The sequence below is a fragment of the Gobius niger genome (assembly GCF_951799975.1).
Source record: "Gobius niger genome assembly, chromosome: 7".
Classification (NCBI taxonomy): domain Eukaryota; kingdom Metazoa; phylum Chordata; class Actinopteri; order Gobiiformes; family Gobiidae; genus Gobius; species Gobius niger.
In genome coordinates, this window is record NC_136858.1 from 15,502,921 (window position 1) to 15,530,523 (window position 27,603).

Sequence of the window (27,603 nt, forward strand, 5' to 3'; positions counted from 1 at the left end):
ACCATTAGACATATTTCAGGGCCAAACACAGAATGCAATGTCACTAAACTAAGACAGGAAAGTTTAGAGTGCAGCAAATACAGCTGAGTGGCTTCATATTCCATATATGATACATCTTTCAACATTTTTTTTTTTCTCCAGAGCATTTTGATCTCTTTTACTTCACCATTTTTCAGGTGATGCATTTCTGTGACGTCAAACGACAAGATCAGAAGACCTGCTTCATTTATCAAAATATTGAGTTGGACAGGCTTGATTTGAAAGATGCCAGGGGAAAAAAACTCAAAAAGCTTTGGAGTGGAGGAGGATACACAGCCCCTTCTTTGCCACCAGATGCATTAGAGGGAACCAGAGTACCCACTTCACTTTTTTCACTGTATTCAGTGGTGGTACAGGCTACAGAAGCATGAAAAACCTTCCTTCACCTTCCTGGTTTACCACTGGTTAGTAGTGTACTTCCGTATCAGAGAAGAGTGGGCCAATTAAACAAGGAAGAGTGAACAGAAGCCGGTGATGGGGTGAGGTGTGAAGGCTGTGGAGCTTAAATTGCTATAGGAGGGCAATGGTGATGAATGGTGTGGTAGAAAGCGGCAAAAATATAGAGCACACAGATTATGATTTAAGACTTTTGCTATTTGGTATTCACTTTATCGACTGCGTTTGCGAGGAATCACAACTCTCTAAAAGCACTTTCTGAAGTGCTTGATGTCAGTACTTCATTGTGTAAACGGATACTATACAATAAAAATAAAGCCATCAGTGCGCTCAGTGCTGCCTCGTCCTATACGCTCATAACACACTGAGCGTCGGGCATCAGGTGCTGTAAGGAGCCCCACACTGAGGCCATAGTGATTGAATGGCACTGTACAATATTTGTGTTGCTGTTTAATGCACTTAACAAAAAACTGCCTTATATTCAATAAGAAGGAAGAGGAGTAAAAGATGTCGCAAACGTGGCAAGCGATCACGCACATCGCTCCGTGCGTGAAGTCTCCCTGTTCATTTAACAGCAAAAATAAAAAAAATAATTAAAAAACAACAACATGTGAAACAACATCTCAATAAATAAATGGCAAATACTGATGAAGTACATGGGTTTGGCTAATATATCTGTAATAACTGGGCATATCTACATGAAACCAATGAGCAATAATTTTTCTTGATTTTTTATTTATTTATTTTTTCAGAGTGGCATGAACAGCGTTGTCAGTTGAATGGACGTTTAGCCTTAAGCACAGTAGGTAGATCTGTGCACCCCAAATTAATTGGGGAAAGTTTGTCTAGAGAAACCACTTTGGAGACTAGGGCTGGGCAGAACGATCCCAGTATCGATAGTATCGACACCAAATTTTGGATCGATGGTATCAATATCCAGAGAGAGCTAGTATTGATCTTTTCTGTTTGTATTTTTTACGTTTAATTTAGCAGATTTGAGTTTGGCGACAGTCTTCACTCGTCTGACCGGCCGCCGCACATCCTTCTCAATCAGTCTTATGATATTTAAAAGGTTTTTTTCCATTTGTTTTATGACTGAGCTGAATTCCCTCAAATAGTGCATCTGTTCCTATATAAACAAAAGTACTTGGTATTGGTATCGGAATACTGGCTCCAGCATTTACTTGGTATCATTCATTGGAGACACCTTTTCTATACTGGACTGTGCCCCTCTAGAAGCTGAACATATAGTAATCAAACACAATGAGTAAATTGACCATGTTCATTGCAAGCAAAGTGAAAGTGAAAGAAAAAAAAATGATAAAGAAAATTGAGAACAACACCCAAACATTCAACCAACCAATACCTCCACTGCACAGGCTGCAGCGTGTCTAGTGCCCGGCCATGGTAGTGACTTTAATTTTCTCCCCCTGTATCATGTTCTACACTCAGGTGCCTCCATTGATTCCATCTTGTGTCCGTGGCGCCGGCGAGAAGAGTGCAATTCTCGTGCTTCATTGGACAGTGAGCACCCAGCGGACGGGGCGGGGAGCGTAAGGGATGGGGTGCGGGCAGGAAGGGGGAGTGGAGACACATCTTTTATTATTACGGAGACACTTGGACTGATTCAAGCTCTGTGTGGAATCGATAACATAGGTACTTACGGCCATTGTGAGGGCTTAGCGATCTCGTCAGTACAAAGCGTCTCGGAACAACAGTAGGATCTATGTGGCAAGTCTATCTACTTGAATAAAACCTAGTGTGAACCTATGAATCATGGACAGAGAGAACTGAAGAAATCGATGTAGAACTATTATTTCAAATGCAAAATATTGCTACCACGAGTACTATAAATGCGGCTGTGAGAGCTTTATTGTTGCTTTCTTATATGTCTATGTCCTGTAATGCAATCAATAATCCATTATCTTTCAAAATGTTAGTAATTGCTTTTACCCTCAGTTACTTCTGCTATTCTGCTAGATACTGCATTGTAAGGTGGTCAGCGCTGGGTGGGACAAAAAGTAGCATAACCTTTTTTGACACAAGCGGTACTAAGTAACTTGTTTACCTTAAAGAGACTGTACGGAGTTTAAAAATGTCAAAATTATGTATTTTCCTCCCCCTACATGTTCCAACAATGTCCTAAGGTGTAGAATGAGCCCAGATCTATTCACCACAACTGCCTCTAAAATCCTGCACTGTCACTCAAAATGGTGTTAATTCAGGTCGAATTGCTGTCATGCACGAGCAGTTACACGTATGACCTGAGGAGTCAGTAGTGAGCATAAAATGGCGAACTTCCATCTAGCTCCTTTAATATATGCTTTCCGTAGTCCCTCTGGGGGTAATACAAGTGTTGATGGGATGATTGGGGGGATCTTTCATCTCCCCCTGGTGTCTCTGGCCAGAAAACCACAATTGCAACTTCGCTGCCTACAGGTCGGAGGCGCAATATACACTAATGGAATCACGAAGAATAAGCTAAAAGGCTAGCAAGCAAAGCTAACTGTGGGCTAGCACCACTTAAACAGTATTTACCGCCAAGTTTGAAAATTATCTCCATTGTGTAATTGGATGCACAATATCCCTCTCTCCCTTTGTCTTTTCTGTCAGCGTAGTATTTACTCTCACAGACAATTAATGAGTAAAAAACGTAACATGCTACGACACCTGCAGTGGCGCTTATGGCCTCTAGGGGCATGAGTTACTTAGTACTGCTTTAGAGTGAGACGTCAAGAAAGAAGAATCCGGCTCCGAACACGTGGGTGTGATAAACCTTTGACGGAAGCCTTCAAACTGTGACTTAGCCGCGGGCAAACGCAGCAAGGAGCCCCCAGTCTCAAACAGTCGTGCCACAGATCTTGACCGCCTTTTGGTCACTGCCCCTGCCTCCCCGTGAGAAGAGGGCTTGTGATGGCTCGTTTTCCCCTCTCGGATTAACAAAACAAAAAGAAAAGAAGGGGCTATAATGACCAGGATAGATAGTAAAATGCTGTGCAGTCCCTCTGTGATTTTAGATGATGATGCTTTTAAGCTCTATCAGTCTAAAGAGAGGCTAGGAAAATGCAGGGAAAGAGTTGAGAGCAGAAAACACGGCTTCAGTGGGAGAGAGCAGTGAGAGACGTTTGGTAAACTGGCAAAAATTGGACTCGCACTGGAGCAGACGTTTTTCCATGTAGTATATCGTAGCTCAAAGTCAGCCAGCAATGGACAGAAATGTATGAAATTGCATGAAATTTCTTAAGATGTAAATATAGCCAACAAGATGCCAGTTCCACAGGTTGCTTTTTTCCGAAGACATGTGACGGAGAACAGTGCATCAAAGTCCTGTTGTTTTGGCTTCCGGCGGCACAGATTGCTCACAACCTGGATTAATACGCAGCTAAAAATAGTCCTCCCTATCTGTTCCAATTATCATTTTTTGGCACCAAACTTGCAACTGGCACGGAAAGACAAGACACACCGTCCAAAATCCTATATCAAAGAATATTCTTTTGCAGTCATCGTCTTATTGAGGGAGAATTTCGACAACTTTGTTCCATGTTTTGACTCCGAAAAGCAAGAAAATCTCGTGGCGGAGTTTGTTTAAGTCGGCCCCGGGAGCCACAGGTGACAGAGGTGATAAGGTGCTACTAAATAATAATAATCTACAGGGGATTATCAGTGGGAGGAAAAATAGGACGGCTCCCCTACCTGGTCATTATGGTTTTTTGACAAAAAATAAAAAAGGAAAATTCTTGGCTTTAGCTCTCGCACAAACACATCCATCATGGTTTTTAAGTGCCATGGAATGAACGATTACAAACATTAATTGCTGGCTTGATATTAGCGGAAAGGAAAGCAAGACCAACTTCTGAGCAGATTTCTGGCGTCTGTCACATTTGAAACTGGCTGTGTGATAGCGAAGTGATGTTGTGCATCTCAGCTTGTTATTGCTGGCTTGTTTTTTTGTTAAAGCCACAGTGCGGAACATTCAAAGACATGAGAGTAACATAGCTATGCATTCCGTTTATAAGAAAGACCTAGTTCACATCAGTGCCGTTTGGAATGATCTTTATGGCTGTCAAAGGCCCTGTATCGAAAACATTCGATACAGGCTTGTTTTTCTGATTTCTTCCTTTTTTTTCCAGCGCAAGCCCTTGTGAGACATGGCTCTGTGCTTGTTTGAGCAAGTTTCCGATGCCTTCATACTCGCAAAATCTAGTTATTCTGTCGTGTGCTTGTCAAAACAGCACCTCTGATTCCTCGATTCCCTGTCAGAAGATTAGATCAGCCTTACCTACCAAGAGGCAAAGCAAAATAATTGGCACCAGGACCAATAGGCTGAGAAAACTGTAAATCCGACTTCTCTTCGATTCTATCCCCTTAAAACCTTGAGTTCAAAAAGTATGCGCTACCTTTACGCGATTATTTCATGTCTCAAATTGCCTTTATTTCAAAGCATGTCTTTTCTTTGCTCGCTGCTATCTATCCGCTTATCTAAACTGTTTCAGCTCAGTTCATGCACGCTACAGTGGTCTTTGGTGTGCACAGGTTGAGGCTGAATTACCTGTTGACCATACATTTAGATATTTTTCAGTTATAGTACAAAAAAATTAAATAAAAAATATGAAAATAATGGCCAAACAATTACTAAAGTAGAGCTCTGACACTAAAGAAAAAAGACATGAACTGCTGGCTAAACTAAATCATGGTGTCCTGCTCCACATAATTGATTTGTCAATTGAAAACAATTGTGTATCTAAAAATAATCACTTCCGTACATTTGACTTAAAAATAAGTCAAATGTATGGATAAAGGAATGTAATACTATGAACTTATACATTTTGAGTAGTCATCCAAATCTATGTATGTATTTACTCATGAGTTTTGAGTATTGTCTTCAAAATCTTTGATTTTACTCATGAATTTTGAGTATAGTCTTTAACATGTATTCATTTACTTACACATTTTAAGTACAGTCTTCCAAATCTATGTATTTACTTACACATTTTGAGTATAGTCGACAATATCCAATTATTTATTTACTTATAAATTTTGAGTATAGTCTTCAAAATATATTTACTTATACATTTTGAGTGTAGTCGTCAATATCCATGTATTTATATACTTGTAAATTTTGAATGTAGTCTTCACAGTAGTGTAGTCTTGCCAAGTGCCTCTGTTTTATAGTGCCGCCAGCGGTCGCTTGTCTCTCCTGCCTGTTCCCTGCAGGGCTCAGGCAAACTAATAAAATATACAGTGAGCCTAGAAGTGCCTAAAAGATAACAAATACAGGGAAATGCATTATTTACTCACAATATGACAAATTCATGACGTCTCTTGGCACCGCTTTCCCCTGTGCAGTCAGTTTGGGTTCACTTTCATCCCCTTTTTCTCACATAGTGCACTGTTTGAAGGAGAACTCTTCTTAGATTATAACTTAGTAATGTTCTCCTGTATGTATGCAACAATCTAGCAAAGGCTGTGGCGGTCTCGATAAAAAGACAAAACTCTAAGAACCAAGAAAGTTATTTGATGGCAGCTATTTCTAAAATAAAAATAAAAGTTTTTTATTTGAGCAGTATACATGCTGCTCAAAAGGAGTGGGCTGAAGCAAGAACCTTATGAGCGTCTACCCCCAAATTGTAAAACAAAGATTTGTGTGCCTCACTGCATTCCCCTCTACGCTCTGGATCTTTTACTGCTCCTTTTTCTGTGGTCAAGCAGAGACGACAGGCCCGAGGCAGGAACAGCAGATACACAATATGGTCAGTGACCAGTTAGCCGCTGGGCAGACATGCTTGCAGAGGGTTTTAGCTACACGCTTGCTTCACACTCTTTCAGTAACAATATTATCTTCATCTAAACTTTTTTTGTCAAGAAATCCCGCTGTAACATAGGGAGGAAGTGTCAGCAGAACACAGGTTTCTTGCCAACCACTCTGCAATCCAAGCTATTCTGTGGCATGAGGATATCATGAATTGTAAATTATTTTTCTTCACTTTTGGAGTATTTACAACATGAACAAATGGTAGTTACAATCTATTCACTTTCATTCAAGCTGTCTCATAAATTCACCAACCGTAAAATCTTGTCCACAGATGATTCTACTGTTTTAGGCTGACTTTTCAGAGCCATATCATGCAAAATTGTCTCGCAAATTGATGTTATAATGTTCGTGAAAGGACTAGTATTTAACGCCACTCACACCGTTTTGAGTAATCCTGTTCACTTTGGTTGTTTCTACTGCCGAAGCGCTCCAAATCCACATTTCCTAGATTTTGTTGCGTCGTAGATAATACATAAAACTGGCTTCCACATTTTTACGTTCATCACGGCGCCATTGTCATGAATGTCATGAGCTAAAAGTGAAAGCACTCTTCTATCACATGTCATTTTCACTGAGGCCTGCAGAGGGCGCTCCAGGCCAATTGGAAATACTCTCTCACTCCTTCCTTTCTTTTCTTTACATAGACGTTTCATCATGTAAACTGAGGGGGGCATAGCAGAAAACATAAAACATGAAAAAAGTTATTATCCTGAAAACTACTATGTCCTGTAAACCACTTGTCCTTCATAGCGTCGACACATGACGAGATGAAAGAAGAAAAATGTTTAATTCAACAGGCAGCTGGTCTGAAATTCCCACTCAGCAGGCAGGCCATCGAGCTGTCACGTTTCAAAGTCATCTACTGGCTTTAAAATCCTATTTACACTGCCGCTATTTACCAGAAGACCACCAGTGCACTCCCGGGGCTTCCAAGGAGAGAAAGCCGTGAGCCCGGAACGGCACTCAGACGTAAATATTGATTTGGTTCACTTTCAAGGAGTACACTGTTCATACTGGCAGAGCGAGCGCTGACTGTAACTGTTTGGCCTCATGCTGTAATTTATAAAGGACTGTCAGCGCGGGACATTAGAATCAACAGTCGATAACTTAGGTGAAGTGTTTTCTAAAGTTTAGCCAAAGTTAAGAACCAGTTAAGAAAACCTTGTACTTTTCTTTAAATGAGACAAGTTATATTTTTCTTATACGCTCACTAGGCTAGCTGTCCATACCACACAGACAGAATATTATGCCATTATTTCCTGGTTTGTTTCACCAGGGGCCTCTTGTGTGCAATATAGTTTGCAAGTTCTCCTGTGTGTCTATATTTGGAACTTCAGGAGAGGAGCACAATAAAAGGCCATCGCACTGTTGAAGTAGTGAGCGACTCCATGTATAGTAGGGGGCGGCATCAGGTGTGGCACAGAAGAAGTGTATGGATGTGCTGAAAATGTCTAAGGCTTCACACTGAGCTCCTCTTCCCAAATGCTCTAATACATGCAGCATGATAAAACGATGAGCATCTTTTAATTACATTTAAAACATGCAGAAACATTTCCCTGTTTGCCGAAATTGATACTTTACATATTCAAAACTTCCAATATGTTTCAATCTGAAGTACAAACTAAGTTACATCGCAGGCTCTGTCCCAATACTTGCACCTCTTGTATTCACCTTGTATTTCGCTGTGAGAAATGGTAAATGATGATATTTCTATATAGCACTTTTCCACCTTCATTAGGCACTCAAATTGCTTTACATCAAGAAACCGCTCACCCATTCACACTCTCATTCATACAACAGAGACCGGAGGCAAGGAGGGTGTAGTGTCTTTCCCAAGGACACCTGCGGGATTCGAATCACCAACCCTCTGTTCAAAAGACTATCTGCTCTACAATCTGCGCCACTGTCGTCCCAAAAAGAAAGTGTGGAGCAATTATTGCCTGTGACAAACATGGACGTAGCATCAGTATTAGAAGCCTAACAGGAAATGGGGGCGGGCTCCGGAAGTTCCTTGCTTTAATGGACTTTCCATTAAAACTGTACATCATGGACATGTCTGTGAAAGGCACTTAACAAAGTCCTTCCTTCCTATTGGGACAGGGCCATAGTTAACCATATTTCCAAGTCACGCACATGTACTTTTGGGATGAAAATTTTAATAATGTGTCCATAAAGTTGTAATAATATCGTGCTTAGACACCGCATTTTTGCATATGAAGGCATCCTTTGTAATGGAGACTAATGAGAGTCTGGATGTTGTTGCTATATGCCTGTGTTTGTGGGGAAACACTTCATCGTAACATAATTACAATGCTTATGATCATTACCAGCCACCTGCCCGTCTCTACACCGCTGCCACGGCCAATCACAAACCTCATCTCATCGCCATGGAAACTTCGGCCTTTTGTCTCGTCCATCGCAATCAGTTTTTTGATTTTAAAAGCAGAGGCCCGGGCTCGATTGGTGCTAACAAAATATCATTAACATTTCTATGGCAGGCCAACCTCATCATGCCGCAAAATTGGTGCCAAGATCTTCTTCCAATCGAGCGGCTGCTGTTGTGCCTAATCTCCAATTATCTGCCGCATCTGTAACAAAAGATAACTACCGTGGGTTGTTTAACTAGAATGGCCTGGAAATCTCGGGTAAAAATGGCAGCCTAGCATGAAGCTGATACAAGCCCGGTGGTACTTGGCATGTTAGGAGGGCGGTGTTGCAGAAATAAACACAGATAAGAGCTCAACTCAGGTAAGACATTTTGAGCACAATTTGAAGAAAAAATAGTGTGTGACAGATTTAAAGGAACCAATAACGTAATAACTGTCGATATCAGATGTTTTTTGTCAACAATGAAAGAGGGCGCGGGTTTAGACTAAAGCTGATTCGGAAACGAAATTTCTGCTCCACTGTATTTCATTTTAACATCTCATCGTCCAATGCAATTCCTAAATGCTTTCCAAACAAGAAATGGATTGTTTTTGCTCTCGAAGCCAGTGCCCAACCAGAGACGACTGTTACTAAAGAGCGAGCTTTGCTTAACATTTTAGCTCAACATTAACTTGCCAGTCTCGTGGAAAAACCAAAACAAATGGCCAAAACTTGCGGACATTTATACCCGCTGGAATTTCCAATGTCTTTTACTTGTTTACAGAGCCACTGTGCTTCTCCAATGATGCGGAATTGCCTCTTTCTCCCGCTCTCACTGAAAAAGCAGCTTTGAGGGCCTTGGATTTGAGATTTACCAGAAAGAATTATTTTTATTTTACAAAGAAAACAGCATGTTTACACGGAAGGACTCAGAATTCCACGGTTTTACCCTGAGGTAGCTGCTCCTGTTTACCAATCACTCTCAGACTCCAGATCAATGGCCGCTGCTTGCACTGCTTAAAATCCGCGACGCTAGGGGTCGACATTGCCCGCCATTGCTGCAGTACCTCCATATGTGGAGCTAGTTTTCCATTAGATAGCATTGCACTTTGCACTCGATTTAAAGGTACAGGCCACCATTTTCACATACTGAGATTCTTACCTGAGCTTGGACGAGTTGATGCGTACCTGTCTGGTCTTTGTGCATGGCCTCAGTCACGCAAAACGACCAAAGATGTTGTTAGCATTTGGCCTCTCCCAACATATTCCTATAGCTCCATAGCTAGGGTGAAGTTGGAAGCTACCACACTCTTCCACGGGCACGCACAAAGACCAGACAGGTACGTATGAACTCGTCTAATCTCAGGTAAGAACATATCTCAGTTTGGAAAAGTGGTGGCCTGTTCCTTTAAGCAACTGTAAAGGTTGTTTTTTCTTAACTTTCTACAGTTAGATATTGCTCCTGTGATCATGCTGCGTTAGTTACAATTAAAGAGACCAAGCTGGTTTTTGTATGGTACATTCTAGAGATGTTTTATATTAAAGAGGGCCAAACTTTGATTGACAGGCCGTTAGCATTAGAGCTAATAGCGCAGCTACCACCGAATTACCCGCCCCGTGAGGGCCGAGTCTACAGTAAAGATCCCACCCCTATGCCCTTTTTAGGAAAATGCTCTGTCACAGCTGGGTTGGAGGAGTCTGTAAACCCGTCATGATTCCCCTTTCGAAGACAGTTATTATAGCACATGGGGATGAGTGAGGAGACGGAGTCTATTATGAAGTTTCAAGTTTCAAGTTTAATGGTTTCGTATAGCCCAATATCACAACAGAAGTCGCCTCACAGGGCTGCACCAAACATTAAGGCAATAAAACAGAGCAATAAATATGACAATTAAAAGTTCAGGTGAATCCAGGCAAATATAACGTCCAATAGGAGGTAGCGACGAGCGGCGTGCGTGTCCCCCGTCCTTAGACTCTCCAGCACGGCAAGGATTATTATTATGTCTATGCTCCAGACCCCAATGGCAGAGGCGGCGAATGCTCTACTAACTGAGATGCCATTGTTTGTGATGCAGCTTGTTAGCGGCCAGAATGTGTACGGTCAGTATCTTCCAAAGGAAAGATCAGTGTGACGCACACGGGGAGAGGTTGTATTCAGCATGTGATTTCCACCGATACATTATTCAAACCAACCAATTACAGGCATGTGGTCGTACTGTTACGCTTAACTGGTCAAGTTGCATCAATAGTGCTCCAAACTGTACCTCCCTGCCCTATATACACTCAGAGCTACCTTTCATTTCACTCCACAACCTGCCTGCACCTGGGAACCACTCCTGTACAAAAGAAAACAATCATAGGCCTTTAGAGGCGCGTTCGCTTCCTGCCTCTGCCCCCCCCCCCCCATACCGGCTTATTACCGCGGCCAGCTCTGTTATAACGGACGACAATGCCAAGCGGAACAGCTCATTTGATAGGAAAATGATGTCAGACAGAGCGCCGCAGCTGTGGGTGTGACACGGCGCGGCACGGGCCCTGCTGCCTGTCACTCCTCATTAGAAACTCCCATTGACTTGCAAGCGCTTTTTTTTTTTTTTTTTTTTTTTTTGGCACAGAGTCTCCAACTCCCGGGCAGCGCTGCGAGCATGTTTTCTTTAAATGGAAATCCAGTTCAGGCCGTGAGAGATAATCTGCTGCCATAAAGTTGTGAGGCTGTATGTTAATTGAAGATAAAAAAAAAAGAAGTATGAAGTGCACCCTTAGGATATAAGATTGGGACGTATTTATAGTGGGTTTTTACATAGATATGGGCAATACACAGTCTCGGGAGGCCAGTGGGTGGGAGCTGATACAATTTACATTAATTTCTGATGTTTAAGGCATGGTGAATGTCACTGAAAGCGTTTACCTTGGCTTCAGTTCAACGGGCTCTCATGGGGTCAGAGCTTTTCAGAACTGGAGTTATGAATAATATTCCAACTCATTCACTCCCCAATCACACTTGACGGATCCTATATATTCACAGCTGCCCGGTAACATCTTTCTTTAGGTGCTATTGACAAGGGTTTGACAAGGGCAACAATTATTGTCATTGCCATGTTAGGTGACGCAATATCCATAGCAAACAATTTATGTTACGTTTTAGTCATTGTTTTCCTAATTTAGTTCCATTTTAGTCTTGTTTCGGTCTTGATTTGGTATTTTTACATCTTGTTTTTCCACGTTTCAAAACACTTCTCGTTTTTCAGTGTCTTAAGGCTCTTTCTATCACTGACATCAATCTCAGACGCCTCTGATAATTAGTTGTCAGGTTAAGCCCAGTTAAGAGAAAAACTACTGAAAAAGGATGTTCCACATAATTAAGCAGACCATCATTTTCAAGCAATATGGGAAAGAAAAAGGATCTCACTGCTGATGAAAAGCGTGAAATTCAAGCAGAAACTGTCCAAAACCTCACAAGTCTAATGGATTTAAGAATTTTGAAGCTGCAATCAAAGAAGAGCTCCTCTGTAAAAATGTAATTTGCATAATAATCTGGAACGCAGTGTACATAGGCTATCTAAAGCAGTGTTTTTCAACCTATTTTGAGCCAAGGCACATTTTTTTCATTGAAAAAAATCACGTGGCACACTACCAGCAGAAAATGTAAAAAAAAATGTAGCTCTGTAGCCTATATTCAGTCGTTCTCATCAAAGTGTCTTGAATAGGAACACCGTATAGTCTCGCTAGCCACAATGCCTCAATGCATCACTAATTCTCTTGTCTCAAAGAAATTAACTACCTGATATGGAAGAGTATTATATGGTTACTCTGCCGATCACTAGACAGCACAGACACTCGAAAACTATACATTATTTGTGGATAATAATAATAATAATAATAATAATAATAATAATAATAATAATAAATATAATAATAATAATAATAATAATAATAATAATAATAATAATAATAATAATAATAATAATAAATATAATAATAATAATAATAATAATAATAATAATAATAATAATAATAATAATAATAACAACCTGGCTAACGCCATGCTGCTGTTTCCCAAGGCATACCAGACAATATCTCACGGCACACTAGTGTGCCACGGCACAGTGGTTGAAAAACACTGATCTAAAGCATGAATCCTTGCACTCAATACCTAAAATGTACATAATGCACATCCGGGGACCCGGATATTCCCACTTTTTGAGCCCTGTCTCTTTTAGCCGAAGCACACATGCCTAATACCTTGACGCCACGCGACTATTGTTACATTAAATCTCCTCAAGAATTTGCGCTTCCATCTCACACATCACAAAAGCCCTTGACAATAATTCCATCTCATTGCCGTCTTCCGCTCGCATTCGAGGGGAACCTATTCATCAAGACGCGTCCCCATTTGTGACCTAGCATGACGACTCACCTGCGCTAACAATCCCTCCCCTCCAAGTCTCATCTCAGACAGTGATTACAATCTTTTCTCCTCCACTCCTCCTCAGCAACTCCATATTTCTTTTACAATTCTGCTTTATTGTGTCAGACTGGTAATGAAAAATCCATCGTCTAATTCCCCGTGTCACTTACAAGCTGTCAAAACATTTATTATTTCTCAGTCACTTTTTTTTTGTTTTGTTCCGTGTGAGCGCAGTGTTCAACCCAGTGCGCTCTGCGGGAACTCATGGCGGATCTGTTTTGCATGTCATTTGCATTTTTAGATTGTAGGCTTGTGTTTGCGTATCTGCTCTTTACAGGCCTGACATAAAGCCGTGAGAGCGCGTCTTCTTGTCTCAGCTTAACATGCATTATGCATTTTACAGAAGTGCGAAGGTAAAGAAAGTTCTTTGTTTCTCTTTTAAGTCAAGACAAAATGGTGAAAGTGATCAGGGAATTCATACAGTAGAGCATTTTTATTTTTAAGAATAAGAACTATAGTTCATCTATGTAATACTTTTAGGTAATCCTGTAAACTTCTAGATTACACATTTGAAATTAAGTACTTCATTGTCTACTAGTGATGCGTGGCTTGACCTGATGTCTGCAGATTAGGACAGGTCGGGTTGTCTTGGTTTGTGTCTGTGTGTCTGTGTGTCTGTGTGTCTATGTCTATGTCTATGTCTATGTCTATGTCTATGTCCATGAGTTTTGGATTTTTGCTTTGTTGCTCCTCTTTGCTTGGACATTCCATTAAATGTAATGTTACTGAAGAGTTTGTTGGCTGTTTTGCAATTGGGTCCCATTCCACTTCAATACGACACGGGTAATCCTACCTCAAATATACGGCAAACTTCGGGTGGGTCGGGTTAGAAAGCACCCTTTTTTTTTTTTCTTTTTTTTTTTACTTGCATTGTTGTCTTACAATATACAGTGCATTCTTATCCATAAATCCCACACAAAGTCGGTTTTGTCTTCTCATTGCACCGAACTTAGATGTTGCCTATAGTTAGTATGACTTTGATCTCCGCTCCAAAAGCTGACCCGGTCATCACTATTGTCTGCATATGAAAATGTAACCCCTCAGCAACCTGTCAGGAGCTAGACGATGCCAGAGCAGCCCCCCGACAGGGTTGCCAGGTCTGCTGTAATCCTGCTTAATTCGGTGGATTTTTAAGCTTTCTGCGGTGAGAAAAAAACTGTCCACGGGTTGACCGTTCTGTTTTTCCATGTCAGGCGGGCTATATTTGGCTTATTCGAAAATATAAAATCCAAGTCCTCAGAGCTGCTGTTCAGTGAGAGAGGGGAAAGGGGGCGGCGGTCCTACATCATACTTATGGGCAGGTTTGGACACTGATACAACCCCAGCCCCTGGGGGCCCATCTCCAGATCTTCATTCAGGATCTCGGTCAGTAGTTAGGTCTAGGCTGCAGCTGTAGAGAGATTCAGGGAGAACATGCCACTCCACTTTGGGAATTGTAACCACAACTGTGCACAGAATAAAACATCAATTAGATTTATTAAGATGTCATTATAAATGGATGTTGCTTGGGAAGAACAAAACATAACACCCACATATCAAATTTGTTTTTCAAACAGTCCACCAAAAGAGAAATTTGCATTATTGAACATTTATAACGACATGATCCACTGCTGGTCCAAAGCCCAGATGGAAGGGGTTGCAACCTGTGCCAAATGAATATGCAAATCTCTGTCCACAAAGAGAAACTTACAAATGGGAACAATTGGATGATCTACTCCAGCCCACTTCATCATCTGGTTTCTAGCCCAGACTGAAAGATTAGAATACGCCAAAGCAATAATATTTAAAACAAAATGTTCGGCTGATTATTTGCTCCATCAGGAAATTGAAATGAGGCAGAGTTATATTACAAATGTGTTTAAGCAGCGTGCTGACATTTACACAGCGTGGTACACAGCATTTCTCCGTGTGGCTTTAGTGATCCGTGTCTACAGTAAAGAAAACAAGAGCGATAAGAAAACTTCATTTCCCCAGAGTTTACCGAGAGGACCTGATCAATCAGACTGACCCATCTCCTAAATATAATTACCTTTAAAGTCACGGTTCTTATCCGGGCCACAGCTAAAGCCCCCGAGTCACTCAAATGAAGACAGAGCACATGCAGCCACAATATTTGTGTTGGCATTCAAACAGAGACGATTCTCCGAGGAGGAGTCAGCCTCGTCTCACCCGCTGCATGGGCCAAGTATATGCCACGGATTTTACAGAACGAGAGACAAGTCGGGGTCACTCAAGTTCTTGAGAGTCTGATGTTTTTTTCAGCACTCTTTGTTAACATTTGGTCGAGCTGATATTGACATGCACATAACATTACAAAGTCCGATCAATCGAAGCAGCAGGATCCTCCTGGTTTAAAAAAAAAGCTGATGGTACCAAGTTGCTTCATCAAGGGCTGTTTCTGCAGAATTACTTACACTGATGATAGCTGCATCATTTGGTTTTGTTTATTATTGTCTCATTGAGAATTTGTCCGGCATTCAACCAACGCTTCAGTGCCATTCATCATTTAATCAGGATCACTGGACTTTTCTATACAAATTATCCTTGGGTATATGACTTTGGGCTATATGGCTTTAGGTTACCTTAATATAAACAACTGACATGTAGAGATCTGATCATTACAAATATGTTAGATCAGTTATTTCTTTATTAGGCTACTCGGTATTTCTATCATAATTTCTGACCCAGCCTTGATTAGTTTTTGTTAGCATTAGCGTTACCGCCCGCAAGCTTTAACTTACTGATGCTAACCACGGAATTTTGTTGCGCTGATAAAAAATACATTTGTGGTGGTTAAAACTAAGTCAGCGATTGAATTCTCCTTTCCTCCCCTGTACAATGATGTACAGCATGTCCACATTCACTTAGATTTAGGTGGTAAAAGTTGTGTTTTTAAGTTGTTGAATCTGGTATCGGTTCAGTATTGGGTATTTGTAGCCGATACCCGATATCGTATTTCTTCCAGTATCAGCTCCAATGTCTGAAACCAGAACCCTGTTTCTATGAGCCAAGGATGCTAAACATGTAACTGGATATAACACCATCAACTTAAAAAAAAAAAATTAACACCAGTAATAACTTTCAGTGAACAGTAAATCTTCAACCAAAGCAAACTTCAGCACATGAAGATATAGCTAATACTTTTTTTTCCAAACCACGGGCCTGTGTGGAACAACAGAGCTAGAAATGCCACACCGAGTCCGTAATCCAAAGAAGATGCTCGACCATATAGTGCCAAAACCCTCGATCAATAGCCGCGCTCCTCCTCGTGAAATATTAACCTTTAAATGCCACCTTTTATTGCCCACCCTTTGACAAAATCTCAGAGAGTGTATGAGCTGTCTGCGCTCAAGTCTAATTTATTTTTGGGGGGTCCGCGCCTGACTGACCACTACATCACGGCAACAGCGAGAGGACAGGGTTGGATGGGCACTCGGCGAGCAACGTGTACGCCATAAAAGTCCCTTATCTTCTATTTTGTGGCTAGGCTTTTGTGTGGGATAACGTTGTCCCCTCGTCAGACACAGACCTGGAGTAGTTTTTTGCTTCAGGCGAGACACTGCAGGTGAATAGGAGAAAAGATTTGATTTAGAGATATCAATTTGAAACTTTTGCTGAACATTACTGATACACGCGCCATGTCTCTCCTTGATTCAGTTTTTGCGTAACCCTGTTCAATTTGGCCTTTTTCTTCACTGCTGAAGCGCTCCATGTATGTTCCGTGTTTATTGCAAGTCTGTAAGTCGCAGGCTACCATTTAAAGCCAGACCAGACTTCTGCCCGACGGTCCCTTCTTGAGTAGCTATCAGAAACTCATTACCACCTCTGTTTGGCGCAATCATGTTCTGTTAGTAAGCTTCATAGCAGTAAATAGCCTGTTCTTAATACCTTCTTCCATTATACTTGGCCTCAATCAAAACACATAGCCTTCTATTTCAGGAAAAAAAATATTAAATTAAATCATCCATGGGGCCCACTGGTGGTTGTATATCGCTTTATCGATCCATTTTACTTAACAGGCCAGGGTCAAATCTATTGGCCAGATCAGAGCTCTCTTTCAAACTATTCGCTTTCATCTGCGAGAGTCTTTACACAACACTATTTTCCACACTGATTCCAATCCAAATATATTTATTGAATTTACAGTTAAAATCACATTGGTCATTCACACTTTGTTCACTCATACCCTTGACTGCATTCATCCAGTCACTCGCACATGCACACTTGAGGAGAGAGGCGCAATCGAGACTTCAAACTAAAGGCTCACAGTGGTATAGAGACATTACATTATTTGAGAGAGTACTCAGATATTGTATATATCCATCCATCCTGTACTGGCTCAGGATCAGCAAAGGATCCAGTCCATAACAAGATGGATGAATATTGCTCGGCATCAAGGGGGCCCAGGAAGCAATCGCTGGATCACTTCCTGGGGACCCCTCAGCCGTTCACACGGAGGCACTAAAAAGGGAAAGTAAAAACAAAACAAAAACAAAAACAAAAAAACAATAATAATAATAATAATAATAATAATAATAATAATAATAATAATAATAATAATAATAATAATAATAATAATAATAATAATAAATAATAAATAATAATAATAATAAATAAAGTAAAATATATATATATATATATATATATATATATATATATATATATATATATATACATATACGTACATTCACCTTCATAACTATACAAAAGTATAACAGTAAAAATTATTTGAAACCATCATACGAAGACAAATAAGTGTAAACATGATAAAGAAACATTATAGTAAAAAAAAAAAAAAAAAAGGAATTATATGTAGAAAATATATATTGGTGAGAGGAGAAAAAAAAAAAAAATATATATATATATATATATATATATATATATATATATATATATATATATATATATATATATATATAAAAAAAATGCCAACAAGTTAGGATTCAATATATTTCAATAAAGGATTCCAGGTTATTTCCCATTTGTTCATATTTGTAGAGTTTATAAATCTTATTTTTTCAAGAGTCATTACGTTCACAAGTTCATTTAGCCAGTTCCTGAAGTTCGGTGCAGATGAGGTTTTCCACTCTTTGAGAAGGAGTCTTTTGGCCAAGACAGTCCCTAAGAGCAACACAGCCCTAATATGTTGTGGAAGGTTTTGTGTTTCAGAAGACCACCCAAACAAGACCATATCCCTGTCAGGGACAAGATTTCTCTGATACACTCCTGAGTAAAAGAAGAAGATGCTGGACCAAAATGGTTGAATAATAGGACATTCCCAAAATGAATGTGACAGTGATCCTTCAGCCAATTTACATTTATCACATAATGGAGATACGTCAGGATAGAATGTGTGTAGTGAAACTTTGGAATAATAGAAACGATGAATCACTTTGAACTGCACGAGCCTGTGTCTGCTGTTAATTGAGCAATTGTGAATTTGAGAGAGTGTCCGTTCCCATTGTTGTTTCGATATTGTTGTTTTTAGTTCCTTTTCCCATGCTTTTTTCACACCATCTGCTGATGTGACGGGTACAATGAAGCAACTAGCAAATTTAGCAATAAGCTTTTTGCTTGTGGGTGGTAGGTTTAGTGTTTCTATGAAAGGGTGATTTTCATTTAGCAACTGAGAATTTGATAGGTTATCTTTAATAAATTTCCTAAACTGCAAATAGCGAAACCAACTAGATTGGGACAGATTGAATTTCATTCGCAATTGCTCAAATGACGCCAGACTGCCCTCTAGGTAAACATCTTTTATGCATTTAATCCCATTTAAGTGCCAATTAAGAAATGTTTTGTCTGTTGTAGACGGAATAAATGCATGATTGTGGCATGTTGGTGAATACATAGTTATATTGGGAATATTAAATATTTTTTTAATTTGAGAAAGAATTTTGATTGAGTTTCTCACCACAATACTGCGGCTTGTTAGTTTAATAGAAGAGACTGGTTTAGTAAAAAGTAGAGATAACAATGATGTGTAAGGTTTAATTAATGATTGCAGTTCCAATTTCCAAAAGGAGCAGAATTAAGTGATCCATCGTTTGGAAACCCTATCTTCCAATAGGTTAAGACTTTCAGATTTGCTGCCCAGTAGTAATTTTTGAACATTGGAAGGCCCAGTCCCCCCTCCTTTGTAGATCTGAATAAGTGCTTCTTTGATATTCTGCGTTTTTTATACCCCCACACAAAATCTAGGACCAAGGATTCAATTTTTTGAAAAAAATCGCTAGGAATGAGAATTGGTAGGTTTTGAAAGAGATAAATAAATTTTGGCAGGGTGATCATTTTGATAGCATTCGCTCTGCCTATCATGGAGAGGGGAAGGGTCTTCCAATACTCAATGGATCTTTTCAGTTTCTCAAAGGCTTCATTAAAATTTAATTTTAGTAATGATTCATAATTCTTGGCTATTTTCAGACCGAGATAGGATATATAGTTTTCTGCGACTTGAATAGGGTTTTGACTGATTTTAACATTTTCTCCTATAAACATAAGCTCACTTTTGGACCAATTTATTTTATAACCGGATATTCTACCAAAAGAGTCTACATGTTTTAGAAGTAGTGGTAATGCAATTTCTGGATCAGTAAGTGTAACAAGTACATCATCTGCATAAAGTGAGATGAGACTCTCTGATGAGCCCACTGGAAATCCTCTAATATTGGGGTTCATTCTTAAACCAATAGCCAGTGGTTCTAAGGCTAAATTAAAAAGTAAGGGAGAAAGGCAGTCGCCTTGTCTCACTCCGCGATGCAGTTCAAAGCTGTCCGATACCATATTGTTGGTTATGACATATGATTTTGGTGCAGAATAGATGATTTTCACCCATTTTATGAAGTTTTCTCCAAACCCAAATAGTTTGAGAGTATGAAATAGATAAGACCACTCAATTGAGTCAAAAGCTTTGTGAGCATCCAGAGTCAAAACGGCTGCCTTTTTTGTTTTCTGTGCAGTCTGAGTACAACAAATTCAACAACCTCCGCACGTTACCGAATGAAGGCCTGTTTGGGATGAAACCAACCTGGTCCGGATGGATAATTTCTGTTATGTGGTTGTTTAATCTTGTTGCAAGTACCTTAGTTAGAACTTTATGGTCTAAATTGAGCAGGGAGATAGGCCTATAATTGGCTGGATCGAGTGGATTTTTCCCCTTTTTCGGTATTACACATATATGGGCTTCATACAAGGAACTTGGAAGCTTGTTGTTTGAGAAAGAGTCATTTAACATTCTAAGTAGTATAGGAGACAATATTTCACTAAAAGCTTGATAAAACTCCACTCCAAATCCATCGGGACCAGGACTCTTGTTCACGGGGAAGGATCTCAATGCTTTTACAAGTTCTTCAATGGAAATACTATCGTCTAAAGAAGTCTGCTGATTTGGACTCAATTGAGGTAGAGTTAATGTAGTAAAGAAATCACTGAGATCATTAGCAGATGTAGCTGAATTGGATTTATAAAGTTCTGAATAAAAGTCTTTGAAGACATTATTAATATCCTGTAAATCTGTACATATTTCCCCTGTTTTTGAGCATATTTTGTGAATAGCAGTTTTGGCTTGATCTCCTTTGAGCTGTCTAGATAAAAGTTTTTGTGGTTTATCGGATATTTCAAAGTGTTTTTGTTTATTTTTTAGTAAAAGTTTGGATATTTCCTCGTGAAGAAGAGAGTTATATTCGTTTTTTAGTTTCAGTAATTTATTGTAGTCAGACTGCAAGAGGGAATTTATATGAATTACTTCCATCTGTTTAATATCTTTTTCTAATTCTTTCTGCCTTTTCCTCGTTTCTTTTCGTTTAGAGCTTTCAAATGAAATGATGTATCCTCTCAAAGTAGCCTTTAGAGCTTCCCACAGAGTGGAGTCTGAGACCTCTCCGTTATCATTCACCTCAAGAAAATCTTGGATACTCTTATTCATATAGACTTTAAAATCTTGATATAGTAATAATTGTGGATTAAATCTCCATTTTTGTTTAATTTTAGGAAGATCAATTTGGATCTGCAGACTCACAGGGCTGTGATCTGAGATGACTCTACTGTGATACTCAGGGTTACTGATATTGGAGAGCGCGGAAGCGTCCACTAAGAAGTAATCAATTCTTGTATAAGAATTGTGTACAGCGGAGTAAAATGAATACTCCCTTTTATCTGGATGTTTTGTTCTCCATATGTCTATGATATTTCTTGATCTCATGATATTATTGATTGTTTTAGTTGAATTAGCAATTACATGAGATTTGGATGACAATCTATCTATAGTGGGATCTAAAAGGCAGTTGAAATCACCACCAATGTAGATATGAGAGGATCTATCATCAGGGAGTAAACCAAAAATTCTATGATAGAAGTTTGGATCATCGGTATTTGGTCCATAAATATTCAAAAATGTCACTGGGTAGGATGTAATATGACCATTTAATAAAACAAATCTCCCATTAGGATCCATTATTTTTGATGCAAGTATAAAAGGCACATTTTTATGAAATAAAATGGCTACACCCCTAGCTTGTGAAGTAAAAGGTGCATGGTAGACCTGAGATATCCAGCTAGCTTTAAGTTTGTGTTGATTGTCATTACACAGATGTGTTTCTTGTAGGAATAGAACGTCTGCTTTTAATGAATTTAAGTGTGAAAAAACCTTCCCTGCTTTGATGTTCTTAGCTAACCCCCTGACATTCCATGAAACTAATGTGATTTTTTTCTTATACGCTGACATTATAGTAATTTGAGATATCTTATCTTTACATGAAAAACCTTAGTACTTGTTAAGTCGAAATATGATTGTGCACCTCTCTCCTCCACATTCAAACCCAAATTCACACACTCATACCATTCACACCCCGTTGTTCCCCCCTCCCTCCGTCCCCATCGTGTGTAAGCCAATTTTTTTGAATTAAATCTCCATTGTGATATTGTCCGTAAGACGTTGTGTCGATCGAAGATCATCCTGATTCCCCAGTCCAAAGGTCCCCCACCCACACTGATTCCGACGGATGCACCGTAAATAAGTCAGTCCTATCTGCGGTGTCCGATGGAATCAACAGGACGTCGAACGCATCACTCGCAAACACTCGCCGCAACCGCCCGAGCGTCTCATCAAAAATGCCCTTTCGTTTTTTCCCGCTGTCAGGCCTACAGGAGCGCCTTCAAAGACGTATCACAAACGTTTAGGCGTAAGAAGACGCCTGCTTTGTACGAGCTGACTTACCTGCCAGGACGTAGACCAGCGAGCCCACGTCTCCCTCCTTGATGATGAGGCTGTGCTTGGCGTACTCCACGGGATACATGCAGTCCACGATCTCCTGGATCTGAGAAGCCTCCAGGTTGCTCATGAAGTCGTTGTCCTTGATGGCCTCCTTGATCAGCTCCTTGGACCTGAGGGGGTGAGACAGGGAGATGGAGCTTTTTGTTCCATTTTGTAGTTTGTAATACATTTTACACATGCAATGGCCACGTCAACTTTATTGGTAAAGCCCGTGCAAACATGAGATGAGAGAAAAGCCGCTGGATGAGGTGCTTGTAAAAAGTGAAAGTACAGGCATCTCTGCTCAGACGGCTGCCTTTGTAACCTAGTCCCGGAGAAAGACGAAGAAAATAAAAGAATGTCTGTGATCAAAAGCAAAAGATTGGAATTGACAGTTAATCAAGCCTCTTTTTCAGTTTATTGTGTGTGTGTTCCTTTGTTTATCCAGGAAAAGGGCCTTGAGTCCTAAATAAAGTTGAACACATACATTCTCTTCTTTCTTCACCTGCAGCGTATCGCAAGAACAAAGCCAAATCATACTGCATTTCTTCAGCAAAGAAACAAGAGTTCCACATCAAGGTCATGTTTTCCCAAAAGAAACAAAATTATATTTTTTGCACAATAGAGCTTAAGCCTCACCGAAAGAAAGGTTGAAGCCAACTGTCCAGATAAAAGAGGTTCAAGCTTCTCGCACAGGGACCGCCACTACAGTTTTACATTAAGACCAACACACTTGGTGAGGAAACGTCCCAATCAACTATGCTATGGAAACATTGAATCCCAAGGGAACCATGAAAGCCCTTGAGCGTTAAGAACCTTTCCCCTCATTCACTAGATGTTTAGGCCGACACTTTTGTTATCACCAAACTGTTAAACAAGTCACTAAACAGCGAAAGGCAAAGCTAATGGATTCAAATGGCTGCACATCAGAAGCTGGCCTTCGAACCACAGAACTATTAGCGCATTACAAATATGCTTATTAAGCGCGCAGAGCTACGTGGGACTGGCTTAAAAAACGAGAGACGCCACATGAAAGCCGGCACTATGTCGGAGGAATAATTTGACCTTTTGGGAAATCAGTGTTTCCGCTATGAACTAATTGAGGGGATGAACACAGCTACAAGTCCCATTTGGCTAATTGTGAGCACAAAGTAGGGAGGAGGCAAAGGCTAGGTAATGTCAGAAATTAGGCTAGTGAGCAAAGGGAAATTTAAAGTGTCTCAGAAGAGTTTAGCATACGGTAAATAAAGATACAGTTGCACATATCCTACGGTGATAGAAGCATGGCAGCGAAAGTAAATCAAGTAGAAGGAGTTGTGATAGCAGCAGTAATGGCTGTCATGTTGAATGTCTTTGAAAACCATAACCACAATGGGAAACTCATGGAGGAGGACTTTCTGTTGCTGCTAGAAGGAATAGAAATAATGAATAATAAACCAGAGCAACTGGAGGAAACCCAACATGGAGGAGAACATTGAAACTCTCAAGAGAAAGGCCGATCCAGGGACTTACTTGCTCGTAATTGATGTCATGATATCAATATTGATACCAATTAAGTACTTACTGCGGTATTCTGTATTTATTGGTTCATTTGGTACGGATAATGTTAACGTCTTAACTCCCACCGGCCCCAAGCACATTTTCTCCAGTTTGGCAGTACCCAATCTAAAAGTGTCCAAAAAGCGAAGAAAACGAGGATGACGGTTACAACAAAACACGACTAAAACTACGAAAACCTGACCAAGAGAGATGAAAACACAACAGAAATGTGACAAAAACGTGATTACTTCCGTCAAGAAGCTTTTAGATTTGGGTAAAGTCGAACCGGAGAAAATGCACTGGGTTAAGGCGGGTGGTAGGAGGTTAATGAACACACCGCACCAGATTGTAGCTGTGGGCTAATTTACATCCACTGTCTCACACTCCCACACTTGCACTCTCAAACACACTCTCATTCATCCTGGACTATTGTACATGTTTCTAGTGGTAGCGGAAACTGGAGTACCTGGAGGAAACCTACACAGACACGGGGAGAACATGCAAACTCCACACAGAAAGGCCCCATCCAGGTGGGAACCAAACTCGAGACCTTTTATCATTTTACAAAAGCAGAGAGTTGGACTGATGCATCCATGTCAGGCAACAGAACCGAAAGCTCATGTCCTGTTTGTCATTTTAAAAGCCTCTTTACACACTGACAATGTTGAATGAATCCAATATGCTGATTTGCACTGATTACGTTTCAAAAAGATTGAAGTGCATTCACCTGTATGAAACAAAATGGAACAGACTGAAATAAAATGTACCACTGCCAGTCTCTCACCGTATAGCAACACATCTTTTCGAAACACATTTGTCGAGATTTCATGACTTTAAATGACATTGACGTGGCCCACGCAGGTGCAGAGCTTTTGGGGCAGATTTGTGAGGTCTGTCCATCTGTCCAGTGCAGCGGAACCTCTGCCAAACCAGTCAAAACCAGTCGTCACGCTTCACCCGGCCATCCACCCACTCACAGAACAGGCAGCCACCGAAGCTAAGACGCCCTTCTTCCATTTAAAACATCTTATATATATACGGAGTCTAGCCGCGGCGCCGGCTTTACCCCGGCTTCGTATTGAATTAGGTTAATATTATGTATCAGGGTTAATCTGACATGGCTCTCCTCCTGCGGTGAGGCTTTTTACAGTATCTCCTAATTCATAAAAGGGGAACACTCTTTATCGCACCCGCTGGTACGTCTGACAGGCAGCGCTGAAGTACTTTCAATGGAGGAGCACACCGGCTTCTGAGCGCGCTGGCCTTTTACACAGAAAAAAGGTAGCTGCGCTGTAGGTGCTCATCACCAGAGGGGCCAGAAGCTAAAAGGGCAAACAGCCACAAAGGGACGTTCTCAGTAAACTCTAGCTGTAGGGGGATGTAGCAGAGAAGTGTGTAAAATAAGCATTTGGTTTTGCTTTCAGGGCTTGTTGGGAAAGTGTGTTGCTTGTTTTTGTTCAGACAAAAAAGTGTGTGCACAGGTACAGGGCCGACAGTCCTTTCTAGACTGTAACTATAAGCAATGTCGAGTGCTTACAGTGTGCAAGTGACTTTGTTCGGGTAATGCTTTGATTGAATGTGACCTTGCATTTTCTCCTGTCTGACAGCAGACAGGCATATATGCATGGCGAAATCCAGTACCAAGGCAAGAAAATGTCTTTGCTTTTTAAGTGGTCTTGTCCTTCAAAAGCGGGAGCTCAGTAGCGAAAGATCGATCTGATGCATCCACCATTATGAACTGAATTAGCATTTTTAAGAAATGTGCAGTGTCTCCGGACTGGAAAGATTTAAACCTTTTTGGAGGATTCCCAGACTGAACCTCTCTGCAAAGAGCACACAGATAAAGTCGGGTTGGTTGGCCAGACTAATGAGCATCCACTGCGCCGCTGTTAATCCTTTTCTACGAGAAACAGCAAAGTGATTTCAATCATCATTGTTCAGTGACTTCTTTTCAACCCTGTGGTATGGTGTTTCTATGATGACAGCTCGGGAAAATATAAAAATCCATTGGGCTTTGGCAAAATAAAGTCTCCCAGAGCTAGACGGCAGCTCCTTTGTAGAGAAATTGAGGGTTGTGGGGGGTGCAGATAAAGTTACGGGAAGACAACAGCATTAGCAACAGAAGCCAAATGAGTGTCAGTGTTATTATGGAGGATCATGTATGCACCAGTGCTGCTTATGCTAAATTGACAAGCAAAAAAAGACACGCATCCCAAGAATAGAAACCCCCGTAATTGTAAATATGGTGTACTAAAAAGATGTGTGACATGTCGAAACATACGACCTCCGTGTAATGAATTAGATAAAGCTGTGGCATAAATATTCATATGTGTTTCAGTAGAAAGTATGGGAACATAAATCATCTCCATCTCGGCAAAACTGGGACAGTCAGAGGAGAACCCAGCGAGGCTACATCTCACAGAGGAATTCACCTGCCTTTGGACAGTTTGTAGGCTAATCACTCTGCTAGTCATCCCATTTTGGCAGTTTGACATTGACACCGGTGGTTCAAGTGAATCGAGTTTATCTCCGTGAAATGTCCCTGTGACCATATTTAGATCAAGTCAAAGCCCAGTTAGAAATCGTTAATGAATGTACAGATCTTTTGAGATTTTACTTAGCTAAGAATTAGCGCTTCTGAGCTACATGCTAAATCATATTCCGTTAAGTTTCTGCTTTCCGTGGGCTCGGAAACACATCCACAGACCACTAAGCACATCATCTTGTGGTAGAGGAACTACACCATTGTTTAAATGAACTTGATACTGATACTGTAACTCAAACAGGTCCGGGAAGTCATTGGCTAACAGAAGTGCTCGGTTGGAGGAACAGGCTCAGGTAGATCAAGGAATTTCTATGATTTCTATTAGGGCCCGACCGATATGGATTTTTAGGGTCTGATACCGATATGAAGGGGGTTGGCATGGCCGTTAGCCGATATATTGGCCGATATTTTAAGTTATTTAATTTGATTTGTTTGTTTGTTTTTTTATCTTTCAAATAGTCTATAGTTAAACATTTGTTATCATATTAAAGGTTTAAATCTTAAAAACATATCTAATAGAGGTCGACCGCTGTGGGTTTTTCTGAGGCCAATGCCGATTTTTGAGGGATTTTGATTGGTTGATGCCGATATGCACCACTGATATTTTTGGCTAATATTTTTAAGAATGTCTGGTCTATAATCCTGTGCGTGAAGCTTCTAAAAGTGTCAGTGTTGAACTGTGACAGCAAGGGGCGCTGTATATTTATATTTAGTAGGTACTCCACATGGATCTTGTTTGAAAGACAAAAATCAGTAGATTCCAAAACAAAAAATGGTAAGTCTCTATCTCTTATGGTTCCGAGATTACACAAAGGTCTACAACATAAAGGTGAACAAATTGGTGGCCGACATTCACCGCGAAACGTCTCCGCTCCCCTGAGGCCTAGGAAGTTGTGGGAGGCCAATTTTGAAGACCAAACTGAGAAAACGAGAAGTCTCTTATGACTTTGGTTCCGGAGCTGCCACCTTAACGTGGTGGGGTTGTTTGAGTACGCGAATGATCCGAGGAGCTATGTTGTCTGGGGCTTTATGCCCCTGGTAGGGTCTCCCATGGCAAACAGGTCCGAGGTGACGGGTCAGACGAAGAGCAGCTCACAAGACTTCTATGGACAGTGAAATATCAAGGACCGTGACGTTGCCCGGCATGGCGCAGCCGGGGCCCCACCCTGGAGCCAGGCCCGGGGTTG

The 27,603-nt window shown here is 40.5% G+C and overlaps 1 protein-coding gene across 2 annotated transcripts in view; it reads right to left on the bottom strand.

Moving 5' to 3' along the window:
• LOC306965466 (cGMP-dependent protein kinase 1-like) overlaps positions 1-27,603 on the bottom strand; it is a 189,361-nt gene that overhangs the window by 137,894 nt on the left and 23,864 nt on the right. For both annotated transcript variants that reach the window (XM_079559918.1, XM_079559917.1), the window contains exon 2: positions 22,297-22,463. In XM_079559918.1, the coding sequence (XP_079416044.1) occupies positions 22,297-22,463 (167 nt within the window). The remainder of the gene's footprint in view (positions 1-22,296; positions 22,464-27,603) is intronic.